The sequence below is a fragment of the Abramis brama genome (assembly GCF_963993115.1).
Source record: "Abramis brama genome assembly, chromosome: 1".
Lineage (NCBI taxonomy): Eukaryota > Metazoa > Chordata > Actinopteri > Cypriniformes > Leuciscidae > Abramis > Abramis brama.
In genome coordinates, this window is record NC_139963.1 from 3467882 (window position 1) to 3482704 (window position 14823).

At 35.4% G+C, this 14823-nt stretch overlaps 1 protein-coding gene across 1 annotated transcript in view; it reads right to left on the bottom strand.

Moving 5' to 3' along the window:
• The window catches only part of LOC311090940 (uncharacterized protein), an 846260-nt gene that overhangs the window by 816543 nt on the left and 14894 nt on the right, over positions 1-14823 (bottom strand). The window contains exons 8-10 of the mRNA XM_084126585.1: positions 14001-14159; positions 10521-10694; positions 9654-9824 (exon numbers count right to left, since the gene is read on the bottom strand). Of these exons, the coding sequence (XP_083982711.1) occupies positions 9654-9824; positions 10521-10694; positions 14001-14159 (504 nt within the window). The remainder of the gene's footprint in view (positions 1-9653; positions 9825-10520; positions 10695-14000; positions 14160-14823) is intronic.

Consider the following 14823-nt stretch of genomic DNA (forward strand, 5'->3'; position numbering starts at 1 on the left):
TCACGCTCCTTTCTTGAGCAGCGGTCGGGATATTGGTTATCCTGCAAAGTTTTTGATTTGTCTAACTTTAATTGCATCCATTTGCTGTGGCAGTATATGGCCTAACAACAATGACACGTCATTTATAGACCTTTTAATCTGTTCCTAACGGTTAGCAGACAACAATAATGAAAGCACATGATGTGATGATTCATAACAAGTAAAGAGAATATGTTAATGAGATTCATGGTACCAGTCAAATGAAGAGAACTGGCATAATTTAAATTTATATTACATAAAAAGATTGTGTCATATTTCTTTTGTTAAAGAGGTCAGCAAAAAAGTAAACAATAAAGCATTTCCTCTTGTTTTAGAGAGGGTCATGCTATTCGTGTGAGGTGACAAATGATTAAGAGGTTAGTGATGTAGGCCTATGAGTATATTAGCCATAGAAAATATCAGTATATATTTGTAATAATTCATTATCACTATATCATATGTTTTGCTTATTTCAGTAATACAATTTGTGGTTGCCTCTCAGTGTTTTTCACAGGACTTTAATCACTAAAGACAAAGTGTTCTACATGTCCAATACAAGACATTAGATACACAACATTCAAGTTCATGCTCCTACTGAGCATAATGTACATGTACACATTTGGCAGACGCTTCTATCCAAAGCGACTTACATTGCATTTCAAGCTACACATTTACATTCTTATCAGTTCTTGCTTTCCCTGGGAATCAAACCCATGACCTTGGTGTTGTAAGCGCCAACGCTCTACTGTTTGAGCTACAGGAAAGCTTGACACAATGTACAATTCAATATTACTATATTTGCTATATAGAATTGTTCTGAAAGGAGAAGAGTCAAAATTAGTTTTTATTTTTTATTTTATAAATCTGTTGAATGTTACAAGTTCAAGAGATAATTAACTTCATGACCCTATAAGCATAGCTGCTTTATGTCCAGGGAAAAGGATACAGGTGTCAGAGCTGGTTAAGAAAAGAGATCTTAATATAATCAGCAGAGTAAAATAAGCTGATAAGTGTTTTTATATAAAAAATAATAGATCCATTATAAAATTAGGCTATATGCAGATCAATAAATGCAACTGGAAAAAAATGTAAATGACTTTGCAATTTATGCTTCTTTTAGGTAGTCTAGCTACTTTCATTTAATCTACATCTGTTGTTATTTGTGATGAACTCATGACAACACACTACAGAAAATATGATACACTAATGTTGAGAAGAGTCTTCTGAAGTGCGCTGACAAGTCTGTTCATCCAATGAAACCGAATGCCCCATGTTAACATAGGCGTGGTTTCTGAGCTTGACACTAAAGTATGTTAAACTTCTTTGAAATTGCGTCAAATACGCAGGAATATACACTTCAAAAACAAATCGCTTTATTATGCATACCAGTGTGTATACAACTGGTGAAACATACGTTTTTAATCATGGATCCGTGAAAAATGGCTGCGACGAATCTGTAGCCGTCTAACATCTGCTGGAAATCCAGGTAAAACTGGAATAAAAATCTGCGTGCACGCGTGTTCCCCCAGTTAACATGATTAGGGCTGGGACGGTATGGATTTTTTCTTACCGCGGTTGAAAAGCAAGAAATTCCCGCGGTATAGCGGTAAACCGCTTTAAATCAACCCCAAAACTTATGTAAGACACAATGTCATTAGACACAATCCATGTCATTAGAATCAATGTAATTAGACACAACGTGCACACATGTGCAGGCCAATGCTATTTTTTTTTTTTTTTTGCGGTGATGACGGTGACGAGCTCAGACCCGCGGTAGGCATCATGTGACCGCGGTATTACATCAGATTTCTATAGAGAGGAATAATATTTATTGAATTTTAGGGTTGGGAACCGAGAACCGGTTCTTATCCAGAACCGGTAGTGTTTTTGAAAAAATACCGGAACCGTGCGAAATTCCTAAGTTTCGGTTCCGAAAACGGTTCTGGTGCGCTGTGTGGGCGAAGTGCTGTGAGCTTATCCTTTAATAGCGACGTCTCACCTCTTATTAAAATAGTAATGAATGCACTGAAAAGCCCTCGCGCTACTCAAATACGTTTTGCGTCAGATATCAACGCAGAGAGAGAGAGAGAGAGAGAGAGAGAGAGAGAGAGAGAGAGAAGAGCTGCACGATTAAGTTAATCTGTAAAAGATCTCGATTCAAACACCCACGCGATCTTATTCCTAAATTACAAAAACCTCACCCCTGAACATTCAAATCTGTTTGCGCTGTTGTTGACCCAGAGAGTTGTCAATATGAAACAGCTTTACAATCACACAGTATCGATATTTCTGTTACAAATATTCAAATGATCACAGAAGTACTGAGATAAAAGTTTATAATTCGAGTATAAACTGATGTCTACGGTAGCAACCAAAATAGAGTAAATCACCTTTTGAAAGTCGCTGCCTTCAAATAACGAGTGTATCGATTACATCTGATCTGATGCTTCAAAACATCCATAAAGACGCAGTCCGTAACTTTTTTGTGTTCAGAATTTACAAAATGTATATGAGCGAGTGCATCATGAATGCCTTTTTTTCAAACCGTGTTTTTGTATATCCAGAATTACTACGTTAAGCCTGCAATAAGCGTTTTTACTCGGACTATACTTTAGCAGCATCAATCATTCAAAACAATTTTAAAAATAATCTGTTCTACACACATCTTACATTCAAGCATATTCTACCCCTTCTGAGAGGGTATTCTCCACTGCTGGAGATACAATAAGCTATAGGAGAGGTCCCAAATTATTCTAGAGAATGCAGACATTTATTTTCCTTCAGAAAAACTTTTTTTTTTTTTTTTGCAAAAATTGCATAACAATATGTTGAATTTGTTGACATTACCAGTCTGTTAAACTCATTTGAAAAGTATAAGAAATAAAAACAAAAAGGATTGTGGATTTTTCCCTTACTACTATTTTTTATTAGTTGTTTTAATATTTTTTATTGAATGGGAACCGGAACCGGAACCGGAATCGTTTGGTGGAACCGGAATCGGAACCGGAACCGGAAAATTTCTTACGATTCCCAACCCTATTGAATTTATACCCAAATGCGTCGATGTAATCATTATGAGCGCTGGATACTCTGATGTACTGTTTTCTCAATCCATAGAAACAGCCTGAGGGCGCCCTATGCACATTTAAGCTGCGCCCGAAATCGAATACTTCCCTACTATATAGTATGCGACAAACAGTACGTGAGCAGAGTGGTATGTCCGAAATCATAGAATTCGAAAAACAGTAGGCGAGAAGTACCCGGATGACCGACTACTTCCAGCGAGATTCTGAAGTGCGCATATGATGGACACTTTACTATCCCATGATCAGGGCCTGAAGTTAAAGTCCAACTGAAATCAAAATTGACCCTATTTAATTTGTTAGCGCATATTACTAGTCTTGTGGTGAAAAATTAATCCGTGCAAGTTAATACACAGAAAAAAATGGTTTGCCGTCGTAATCTTTAATCAAAGTCTGAAAAGTTACTTCCGGACTGGAATGGAGTTCCTTCTCTGACGACGTTGGTTTGACTGCATGGTTTGGGAAACGCTTAACCACTCCCCTCAAACCGTTAGTCTGCTATGAGCGAGAGATGGAGAGGAGGAGCGCTAGAGTAAAACCCTGCCCTCTGTTCAATATGCCTTTTCACTGGGAAATACGTCACAACACTGGAGAAAACTCGTTTGCAACTTCCGGTTCACGCGGACTTTAACTTTTTTGACCACCCGCCACAGTGACTTTTTACCAGACAGTTTTTTTTTTGCCTCATAAAAGGTGAAAAAAAAGGAATTGCACAAACATTTGTTCTTTAACTTGTAAGAATACACATTTAAGTGTTGTCAAGTTATTAACGAGATCCATAAAAGGAATAATAACTCTTAGAATACAGATATAGACCTAGTGCAGCTCGTATTAAAAACAAATCACACGCGGCTGTGTTGATGGCTGGGCAGCTGTTAGTTACAGCGTTCAGGAACCGTTAAGCAGAACTAAATTAATATTGTTATTACCATATATATCATATAAAGGCTAGATGTCTTAAGGCGGAGTCATTTCCGGCATCACCGGCGGCCATCTAACCACAGTGGAGCAGTGAATTAAAGGGGACATATCATGCCAAATGCACTTTTTTAGCCCTTAAATGCATTTTGTTGTATATTTGGAGTGTTTAGAAGAACAGAAAATATGAAATTATTCTGTGAATTAAGGTGAGTGATCAGCACGCACACAAATCCTCTTATCTCGCTGAAATCTTGACGGATTTACAAATGGTTTGGTTTCTTACTAACGCTATTAACGTGGCTATAATTCCGAATGCTTGAACATTTATGTTATAATTATTCATATGTATGCAGTGTCATAGCTACATCTCTGAGCAAGTTATGGTTATTTAAAAGTACATGCACCATGTTACGAGTGAGCGAGCACACTGTGGTAAGATGGCCGCCGTGTGCGGACGTCGACCTCCATTGGCCAGCAGCGCGCACAAGACATCTAGCCTTTATATGATATCTATGGTTATTACTGGTAAAGTTACCGGGTAGGCTACCGGACATTTTCTCACCGGTTCCCAACTCCCAACATCTGTGCAACTGTCATTGTACTGTAGCCTATGTCAGCATTGCATTATCTCATCTCATCTCACCAACAGTTTAATACTTAACTCACACATTCAAACGTAGTCAGAGAAGGGTAGTCTCATCTTTCTCTCCGACCACATATACGTTCCGAAACACTCAAACTGCGCTGCTTTCACAGATGCTTTCTTTACTACTCCAGTAATGTGCCGCCACATTTTTTAGCTAAAATCCAACGAAATGGCTGACTTCGTTTAAATGTCAAAGAACAACAGTTGCAAAAAAAATAATAAAAAAAACGCAAAGACCCGGCCCCTTTAGTTACTGTTGCTATGTCCGACAAGCTACACCGCGCTCACGCCAAACCATGATCTCACGCAATGAAAAACATCGCGCAGCAGAGACACTGACAACACGCTGACAGACAAGACAGTCCAGGTTACTTTTGATATTAAAATTTGGTCATTTTTAAAGAAATTTAGACTACCGTAACCGTTTTGTGGCTCTGTAATGTGTCTTGACAGATCGCTGTGGTGCCTCAGTTAAAGCTGCTCGTGAACCGATCATCTCTTCCTTCTAGTTAATTTATAGCATCAAATAAACATGAATGAACATAAGAAGTAATGTAGTTTTAACTGCGGAAAGATGTCAGTAGGCTTACTCAGTACACTCTGTTTTTTCAAGTTCAAATCCTCCAACGTTCTTCTTCTTCTTTTCTTCTTTTTGGGTTTTTAAGGCAGCTGGCATCCTTTGAGTTGCATTACTGCCACCTTTCGGTTTTATTTACCCTTTGTTCTCATTCATACTAAATCCTCCTATCTAATCCAGTCATCCTCAGAAAACCAAATATCACTTTCCTACCCTCCACACTCTCTCCATACTCCAATAAACTTTTTACTGTATTATCTACCCGTCTTATTTTTTTAATTTTGTTACCATTTCTTGTCTTTCCTGAATAAATTTCCTGCATGTTATAAGAATATGTTCTACTGTTTCAGCCTCCTGACATTGTTCACACATTCCTGTAGGATGATTTCCTGTAATAAAAAGTGTGCCATTAAGATTGCTATGCCCAATTCTCAGCCTGCTCATTATCACCTGCTCTTTCCTCTTTGTTCCCGTACTTCTTGATATACCTACTTTGCTTTGGATTTCGTGTAAATGTCTCCCTTTTGTTGCATTATCCCAGCTCTGTTGCCATTGTTGATTTATACTTCTCCACACTATGCCTTTCCCCTCTGATTTTGATAATTTAATGTTGACTTCAACATCTCCTTTTTTAACTGCTTCTTTTGCCACCTTAGCAGAAAATGGAGACGCGGCTGTTTTCAAGTGTAAATACTTTACAAAACACTTATTGTTTCTTTGTGGTTAAATTGTATTTGTTTAACATCATATAAGTAAACGATTGACTTGTTAAAAGTATAAATAATGTAAATCGAGGGTACAATTTTGTGAATTGGCTGCAAAATTGACAATTTTATCATTATTATTACCGAACAGAACGAGCTAATGCCTGTCAGCTAGTTAACACTGTTTTATTTAAACAACGACGTTGTTTCTCAGTTAAATGATAGTTACAAAACCTTTATTTTTTATTTTACAGCGATTTTATTTCTCCTTTACCAGTGTTGATATGTAATATGTGTTGGCTACGTAGCAAGCTACTGTTATCAAGTGTACCTCAACTTGTCCATGTAACATTAATATTAATATAATAATATAGATTGACCATGGTTCATCACTAATGTTAAATTCTGTGTTGATTTTGCAGGGGCTGATGAACACACCTGTGTTCTTGTAGAGTGGAGAGTGGCTAATGAAAGAGAGGAAAGAAAAGAAAGAGCGACGAGAGCATGAGGAGAGACGAGAACAGGAGGCCAGAGAGAGGAAAGATTCCTTCAGCTTTTAGAAATAATTGCTAAAAAATAATAATAATAATAAAGAAAACAAATGTTACACACTCTCTTTCCATTTATTTGTTAGTAAGGTCATTTTGTCATGCTGTTTTAGCAAGTTTTATTACAAAACACTTAATTCCCAGGGATTTACAGTTGTAAAGTGTTTAATATGTGGAATTGAGTAATTAATATTTTTAAAGGGTGTTGTGTGTGCACTTATTTTGTGGCAGATTCCAGATGGTTTTTGAAACAAGCAAATTGCAGGTATATCTGAAAAATATGAGTGCCGCACTATAGAGAAATACCCACACACTCCAGACACCTTTAAAATGTATTTGCTTTATTTTCGTATATTATTTAACTTTTAAATGGATACAGAATACAAAGCTTAAAACAAAATCACAAAACTTTGGCACAAAGTAGTATAATAGAGCTTAAAGCACCACCAAAAGCAAAAGTTTTAAAACGTCGTCTTGAGGGAAGAAAGTGAACGTCAGCAGCTTCAGTAAGGGAACCTTCACAGGTTTCTAAAAGATCTAAAGGGACTTTCTTACTAACAATCTCATTTGTAGGGCATCACTTTAAAATAACTCAAAATCTGTTTCTTTAAAAGCATGTGTACAAGATAGTAATTTTTGGATTTCCACTTGAATTTTTCCTACCCAAATTTAAAGTAAATAATTTGTCAAAAATTAAGCTCAAATATATGATATGTAGCTAGAACACCAGCACCTCGATGTGCTTTTTTTCCACCCATGGTCGCAATCAGTGACTGGATGGACTACCGTGAAAGTCGGAGGTCGGGCGGAGGTCAGCTCCATCTTTAAAATATAGATGAAGAATTGGCGCAGTAGGTTGTAGGGCTCACAATCTGTAAACGTGTTTATAGTTTTTTTGTTTTCTGTGTTGGCTTATTTATAAATATAATATGTATGTATGTATTATACGTAAGTACCAGTCAAAAGTTTGGAAACATTACTATTTTTAATGTTTTTGAAAGAAGTCTCTTATGCTCATCAAGCCTGCAGTTAAAAAACAAACAAAACAAAAAAAACAGTAATATTATGAAATATTATTACAATTTAAAATAATGGTTCTCTTTTTTTAATATACTTTAAAATGTAATTTTTTTTGTGATGCAAAGCTGAATTTTCATCAGCAAGTACTCCAGTCTTTGGTGTCTTATGATCCTTCAGAAATCATTCTAATATGCTGATTTATGATCAATGTTGGAAACAGTTGTGCTGCTTAATATTTTTTTTATAACCTGAGATACTTTTTTCAGGATTATTTGATGAATAAAAAGTTAAAAAGAACTGTATTTATTTAGAATAGAAATCTTTTGTAACAATATACACTACCGTTCAAAAGTTTGGGAACAATAACTATTTTTTTTTAAAGAAATTAGTACTTTAATTCAACAAGGATGCGTTAAATTGATAAAAGGTGATGGTAACGATTTATATTGTTAGAAATGTTTTTATTTTGAATAAATGCTGTTTTTATGAATAAATGCTGTTAACGTTTTACTCATCAATGAATCCTGAAAAAAGTATTCCAAAAAAATATATTAAACAGCACAACTGTTTCCATCATTGATAATAACTGAGTATCAAATCATCATATTAGAATGATTTCTGAAGGATCATAAGACACCAAAGACTGGAGTACTTGCTGATGAAAATTCAGCTTTGCATCACAAAAATAAATTACATTTTAAAATATATTAAAAAAGAGAACCATTATTTTAAATTGTAATAATATTTCATAATATTACTGTTTTTTTTTTTTTTTTTTTTTTTTTAACTGCAGGCTTGATGAGCATAAGAGACTTCTTTCAAAAACATTAAAAATAGTAATGTTTCCAAACTTTTGACTGGTACTGTATATGATCCATTTCTTATGTGTGTGTGTGTATATATATATATATATATATATATATATATATATATATATATATATATATATATATATATATATATATATATATACACACACATACACACACACACACACATACACATTTATGAATACTTAAGATGTAAAAGCCTCTAAGTGCCATCTGAAATTTTCTTCTAGTTTGATCATTTTACCATTGTTGCCCAGCATGACTATACCAGCTCAGTAGGGCTATTGCAAACAGAAGTCTACTACTGAGAAATTTCACGTTATTGGAGCGGACTTTGCTTTTTCAGTGCGTGATCAGTACATGATTTGAGCGTTTGGGCCGTTAACGACAGAGCAGAACGCGCAGCGCAAACACGGCCGACACACACACACACACACACACACGGAATGGAGAGCACTGCGCGGAAAAGACCCGCTCATGAAAGCTGCGAGAGAATGAAACCCGAACACGGAGGACCGGGACAGTATATTTTCAGTATTTTCAATAGCAGCCGCAACAGGAAGTCATTAAAACGAGGCAAAAAAAAGTGCTGCGTTAATTGCGTTATTATTCTTTTAACGCGTTAAGCATCTTAAATTAATCGCAAAGATTCACGCGTTATTTCCCCCAGCCCTAATATATATATATATATATATATATATATATATATATATATATATATATATATATATGCACACACACACACACACACACACACATATGAATACTTAAGATGTAAAAGCCTCTAAGTGCCATCTGAAATTTTCTTCTAGTTTGATCATTTTTATCAAGCTTGTATGTTTATGTTCAGTTATTTCACTTTAATGGCAATGAAAAGGACCTATTAACTGTCATTAAAGTGAAATTACTGAACCTAAATATACAAGCTTGATAAAAATGCTCATTTTAGAAGATTTTTTTTCTATATATATACACACACACTGCTTGTGATATTGCCATTATCATTCATACTACCCGTATTCATACTATATAGAGCGTACTTTTTTAACGGTCGCGAAGTACGTTCTAATTTAAATGTAGTACCTACTCCCATAGTACGCGATTTCGGACGCAGCTTTAGTCCATATATGGAACACATGAAAAAGTGCCATAATCATGTGACATTCTGGGGATTTTTCAAAAGTGGGGTTGCAGCTTAATAGTTTAATTGACTGTTTAATTTTATTACTTTAAATTGTTCTGGCTCTGTGTGACTGAGGGAAAAAATGCTTAAAAGTAATATAATAAATAAATGAGCAATACTCACGTCAGTGTGTTGAGTTGACAGTGTTTATCCTGCAGTAGAGCAGCGATCTGATTCACTTGTGTGTCTCCTAGTTTATGTCCTCTCAGATTCAGCTCTCTCTGGAGTAACGGGTTTATACCCACAACTCTATTCACATACTGACAGGCTTCCTCAGCAGCAGGACTCACAAACCTGCAGAAGAGGCAATTCAGGTATCAACTAAATGTCCACTGCATTACAAAAAATGATTGATACGATAAAAAACGTAATTATTGTTTTAAAGACAAGCTTAAGTTAGTTATTTAGATGTCAAATTTTTCTTTAAACATTTAAATACACAAATAAATATATATTTAAAAGAAACTAGAGCAACACTCAGTCCTAAAGCAAACATAAGCATAAGAACAGAAAGGTCTCACAGAGCAGAAGGGCAAAAGCTCACTAGATCATGATTTTCAGTATGAATACAGAGTGTGAAATTAAGATCTTTCTGTCTTTAAAGCAGGAGGAGTGAGAAACGACAGCACAGAGAAAACTGGCTTGTGAAACTGCATGTTTGAGAACATCTGGAGACTCATAGACCTGCTGTAGAGAGATGCAGTGAATCTGGGCTTGATGGAAAACTATTATTGTTAATTATCAAGGTATACTCCTGAATGTCAGCACACATATACTGACCCATAATGTCTATTTGACCTGTAGCTCGTATCACAACTAAACTGTGTTGACGGTTATCATCATCATGACAGAACCTGCAGCATCTGATCTGATCTTGATCATTTTGATGCAACAAATTGTACAGCTTATTATATAACTAAAATAATATATTAGTTATGAATATTTAGCCTGCATATAGCTAATTTAGTTAATTATTTGATCCCGTCTCACCTCAGTGTCTCCAGTTGACAGTCTGGATCCTGCAGTAAATCATTGAACTCCTTCACTCCTGATTGTCCAGGATCATTTCCTGTGAGATCCAGCTCTATCAGGTGTAAAGGGTTTGATCTCAGAGCTGAAGCCAGAGCTTTATAACCTTCTTCTGTCACACTGCAGTTAGAGAGTCTAGAACAGAGAGGAAAACATTCAGCTGATTAATCAGTTAAACCTGAACAATATAAATCCTTAAACTGACACTCTGGTCACGTGACACGCGAGAGTAAACCAGTCTTGCAGATGAAGCATCAACTTGTCACGCTGCACATAGGCCTGGCATAGGTAGGCTACAGGAAATAACAGTTTATGTTTAATTTATGTGATATTGTGTTATAGATTCTCTCCAACGATTCTGTATTGATTAAAATAATTTCAGATTTATGTCTGAGCTTAGTTCTCAACACAGATACGTGATGACGCTACGTGTGCTTTATAAACAACCGTATTCTGCTTGCTTCTAATTCCTTTGTCTCACACACACACACACACACGACACCACTCGAACCTTCCAAAAAATAATCTTTCATAAAGTTCGGAAAAGTTGAAGCGAATTACAAGAACATTCGCGTGCTTCATTGCACATGATATGAGATACGCGCGGTCTGCTTGATGTTACTTTTGTAGTGCGCGGTCTCGCCCGCCGGTATTTTGCTTACAAATGCTCTACGAAGGCATCATATGTCTTTTGGAATGCAGTTGGCTTATATATTACAAATATGAAAATCACCACAGAAGCTGCTTTCAATTTCAAATACTCACGCGCGCTTTGCGAAGAGCGTTTGAGCATGCGGCTGTGAGCGACTCCGTCTACGTGGTTAAATGTACTTGCATCTCAAAATGCTTTTATGACGCAAAATTAATGTGACACAGTCAGTTATATCTTAAGTTATTAAACAGATAGGACAAACCACATCTTATAATTTCAAAAGAGATGAAAACGTTCAGACAGCCGACTCTTAAATACTGAAAGCACTTTGTTTATTGCTTGTAATATTTTTTTCCCCTCTTTGTTATTTGTTTTGAAGCTATATTAGTTAAAATTATTAACATGTAATTGTATTAATTTAGTTTTTTAATGTGTAATTGTTTATAAAAGTAGGCCTACTTATAATTACATATGTAATTAAATATTTTAAGTTTTATTAATAAGATTAATTAATAAGAAAAAAATTAGATCGGCTCATGAGGTGCCTAAAGATTCCCTTCCCTATTTTACAATGATTTATTGCTTGTTTTTGTTGAATAATAGAAAAGATAAAGAGCTTAAAAAATAATCGCATATTAAATCACAATCGCAATATTGGTAAAATTAAATCGCAATTAGATTATTTTCCAAAATCGTTAACCCCCGCAAAAACTGACAATTGAATATGGAGGCAAACAAAAGGCTCAATGAACTTTAATATGTTAGACATCAACATCCCTTTCAAGATTGCAATTAACTAAAACTGTACAACTCTGAAAGTCTATGATCTGAAAATGGTCGGAAAATTAGAAAATTAAAGTTTGGGAATGGCCCAATAAAGTCCAGACTTCAATTCCATTAAAATGCTGTGGAAGGACTTGAAGCACAGCTCATGTTGGAAAGCCTACAAATGTCACTGAGCTGAAGCAGCTTTGCAAGGATGAGTGAGACCAGGGGCGCAACTACCCAGTGTCAGAGGGGTATGAAGCAACAAATTTGGCGAACAATTTAACAATTCTTTGAGTGGTGGAGTTGAAACGGGTTACATGCTTATTTCACAGATAAGAATAAAATGTTAATTTGATTCAATGGTTATTTAAAGTTTTACTTGGCTTTTTCAGCCACACTTCAGAGAACTTTAGAACGCTAATGTCTGTTAACATGAACATTTTAAAGCCTCCAAGCACAGACATCACACTTTAAATTAGGGCTGCACGATATTGGGAAAAAATTACATTGCGATATTTCGCGAGTCAATATCATCAACTTCATCTTTGCAGCCGACACAGAAAACACTTGTTTATTAATAAACAATTAAAATGTCTCATTGCAATATTTTACATACTTATAATAATTACTTTTACTTTGTGACAGCTTTTAGGTGCCATTTACATGAACACTGCATCAGCACCGAAAACATGGAGAGAGAGAGAGAGAGAGAGAGAATAAGATTTTATTTTACTTATTTTGAGGAATTATAGCCTAATGAACAAACAAACATCTGTTAAGATGTGAATGTTGGCTGTGAGCGGTGAGCAGCGGCACAGCGAATCAATCACTGTGCAGGCACGCGGAACGTGCATGTCACCCCAGCAACAAGACATACAACAAACTCGTGTTTACTGTGTGCTACCCTGGTGCTACCATTCTCTTAATACACCATGGGTGCTACTACCCTTCACATCGCATGTTCCGGCGATGTGACTATCGCTCATGCGCACATCGCAATGTTGATGTTAAAACAGAATATTGTTCAGCCCTACTTTAAATCCTACCTGTTGCCTTTCACCATCCACTTATTTAGCTGCTTTTGGTATCCCTTGACATGCCATCTCACTTTCCCTCTTTCTTTTTCTATCTTTAGCCCCGACAGTTTTTTTGATTTATCCATCTTTTTCAACGACAATTCACTACTCGTACCTGCTCGCTCAGTGCTCACGGCGCCCCTCGCAATATTACGCTTGCGATATCTTTAATGTCAAAGCTCTAACAGAATCATCTGAATTCTGACTCAACACTACATATGCAAACAACGATTAAATCACTAAATTATAAATTACTATAAACAAAAACAGCACAATTTAAGTCTTAACTTATAAGAAGTAGAATATACATATATGGAAAATACATGATCCATTAATTATTATAATCCCCTGCAATTATTTCCATTACAGTGCAGCACCAAATGAATGCAGCACAAAATGAACGCTTAATGTCACTTCAGTATTACTCACTGAAAAAAACACAACAACAGTAAAATGGCACAATGACAACCATTTTTTTATTGTTTGTTATATTGAACAATAAAACTTTTATCAACAAAACAAATAGGATAGATGGCATAGTATACCCCCATTGTAACACTGATAAATGAAGGTCTTAGTGTTTTCCCCTAAATTTAAAACAAATGCTTAGTTTGTGGTTCATTAGTATTAATGAAAATACATCAATAATAAAATAGTACAATGATAAATTCACTTATATTAAACATTGGACTTTTATTAACAAAATTGATAAGAAGGATGATATGCTATACCCACGTTGTAACAAATAAATAAAAGATCTTTGGACTGCTTAGTTTATGGCTCATTATTATTTTGAATGAAAAACACAACTACAATAGAACAAAGGCAAACTTACTTATATTAAACAAAGAAATGCAACTTTTATTTATAACTTTTAAACTCTGGCATCGTCCTGTCAGTCATTGCACCTTACTTTAGTCATGTGACTCCTGTGGCTCAACTTACCTCAGTATCTCCAATTTACACAGTCCAGTGCAGAGCAGCTTCACTCCTGAATCCTGCAGATTATTATTGTTCATGTTCAGCTCTTTCAGATTGGTATCTGATCCAAGAACTGCAGCCAGAGCTGAACAGCTTTTTTCTGTTAAGTTACAATCATTTAACCTACAATAAATCACAACACAGAATTAGATGGCACACATACAATACATTTTCTATAAACAAATATTAAATACATTTTCCATTATTTATTTTTTACATAAACAGCATACAATGCATTCAAACAGCATTCATCTACAAAAAATACTATTTCCAGTACATTAGCATTTTTTATTCAGTGACAAATTTCCTAGATAAAATTAAGCATGTTTGAAAAAAATATTTGCGTTAAGATTTATAGCTATAGGATTTCTTCTCTATTTCTGTCACCTGATGGAGTTTGGGTTCTTGCCATTGTTGCCTCTGGCTTGCTTAGTTGGGGACACTTAAAATTTAACAATATTATTGACTTGACTTGATTGCACTGACACTATTAAATGAGACAGTTCACAGTTTTATGGCAAGTTAAAGGCCTTTCACTATAATTCTAAACATGCCTTCATTCACATGTACATGTCTTTTTGTTATAAAATCTTTAATGATTTAAGTAAAGCTAAGATTACTTAAACCTAAGATAGGGGTGTGCGATATGACGATTTTTGATCGTGGACGATTAAAATGTCTCCACGATCTGCTTTTGAAGAAATATCGTAGAATCGTGCATTATATCTGTTCTGGCGCCTCTGTCCCAACATACTGAACAACGCAACGTATATTCACATAAAATGTT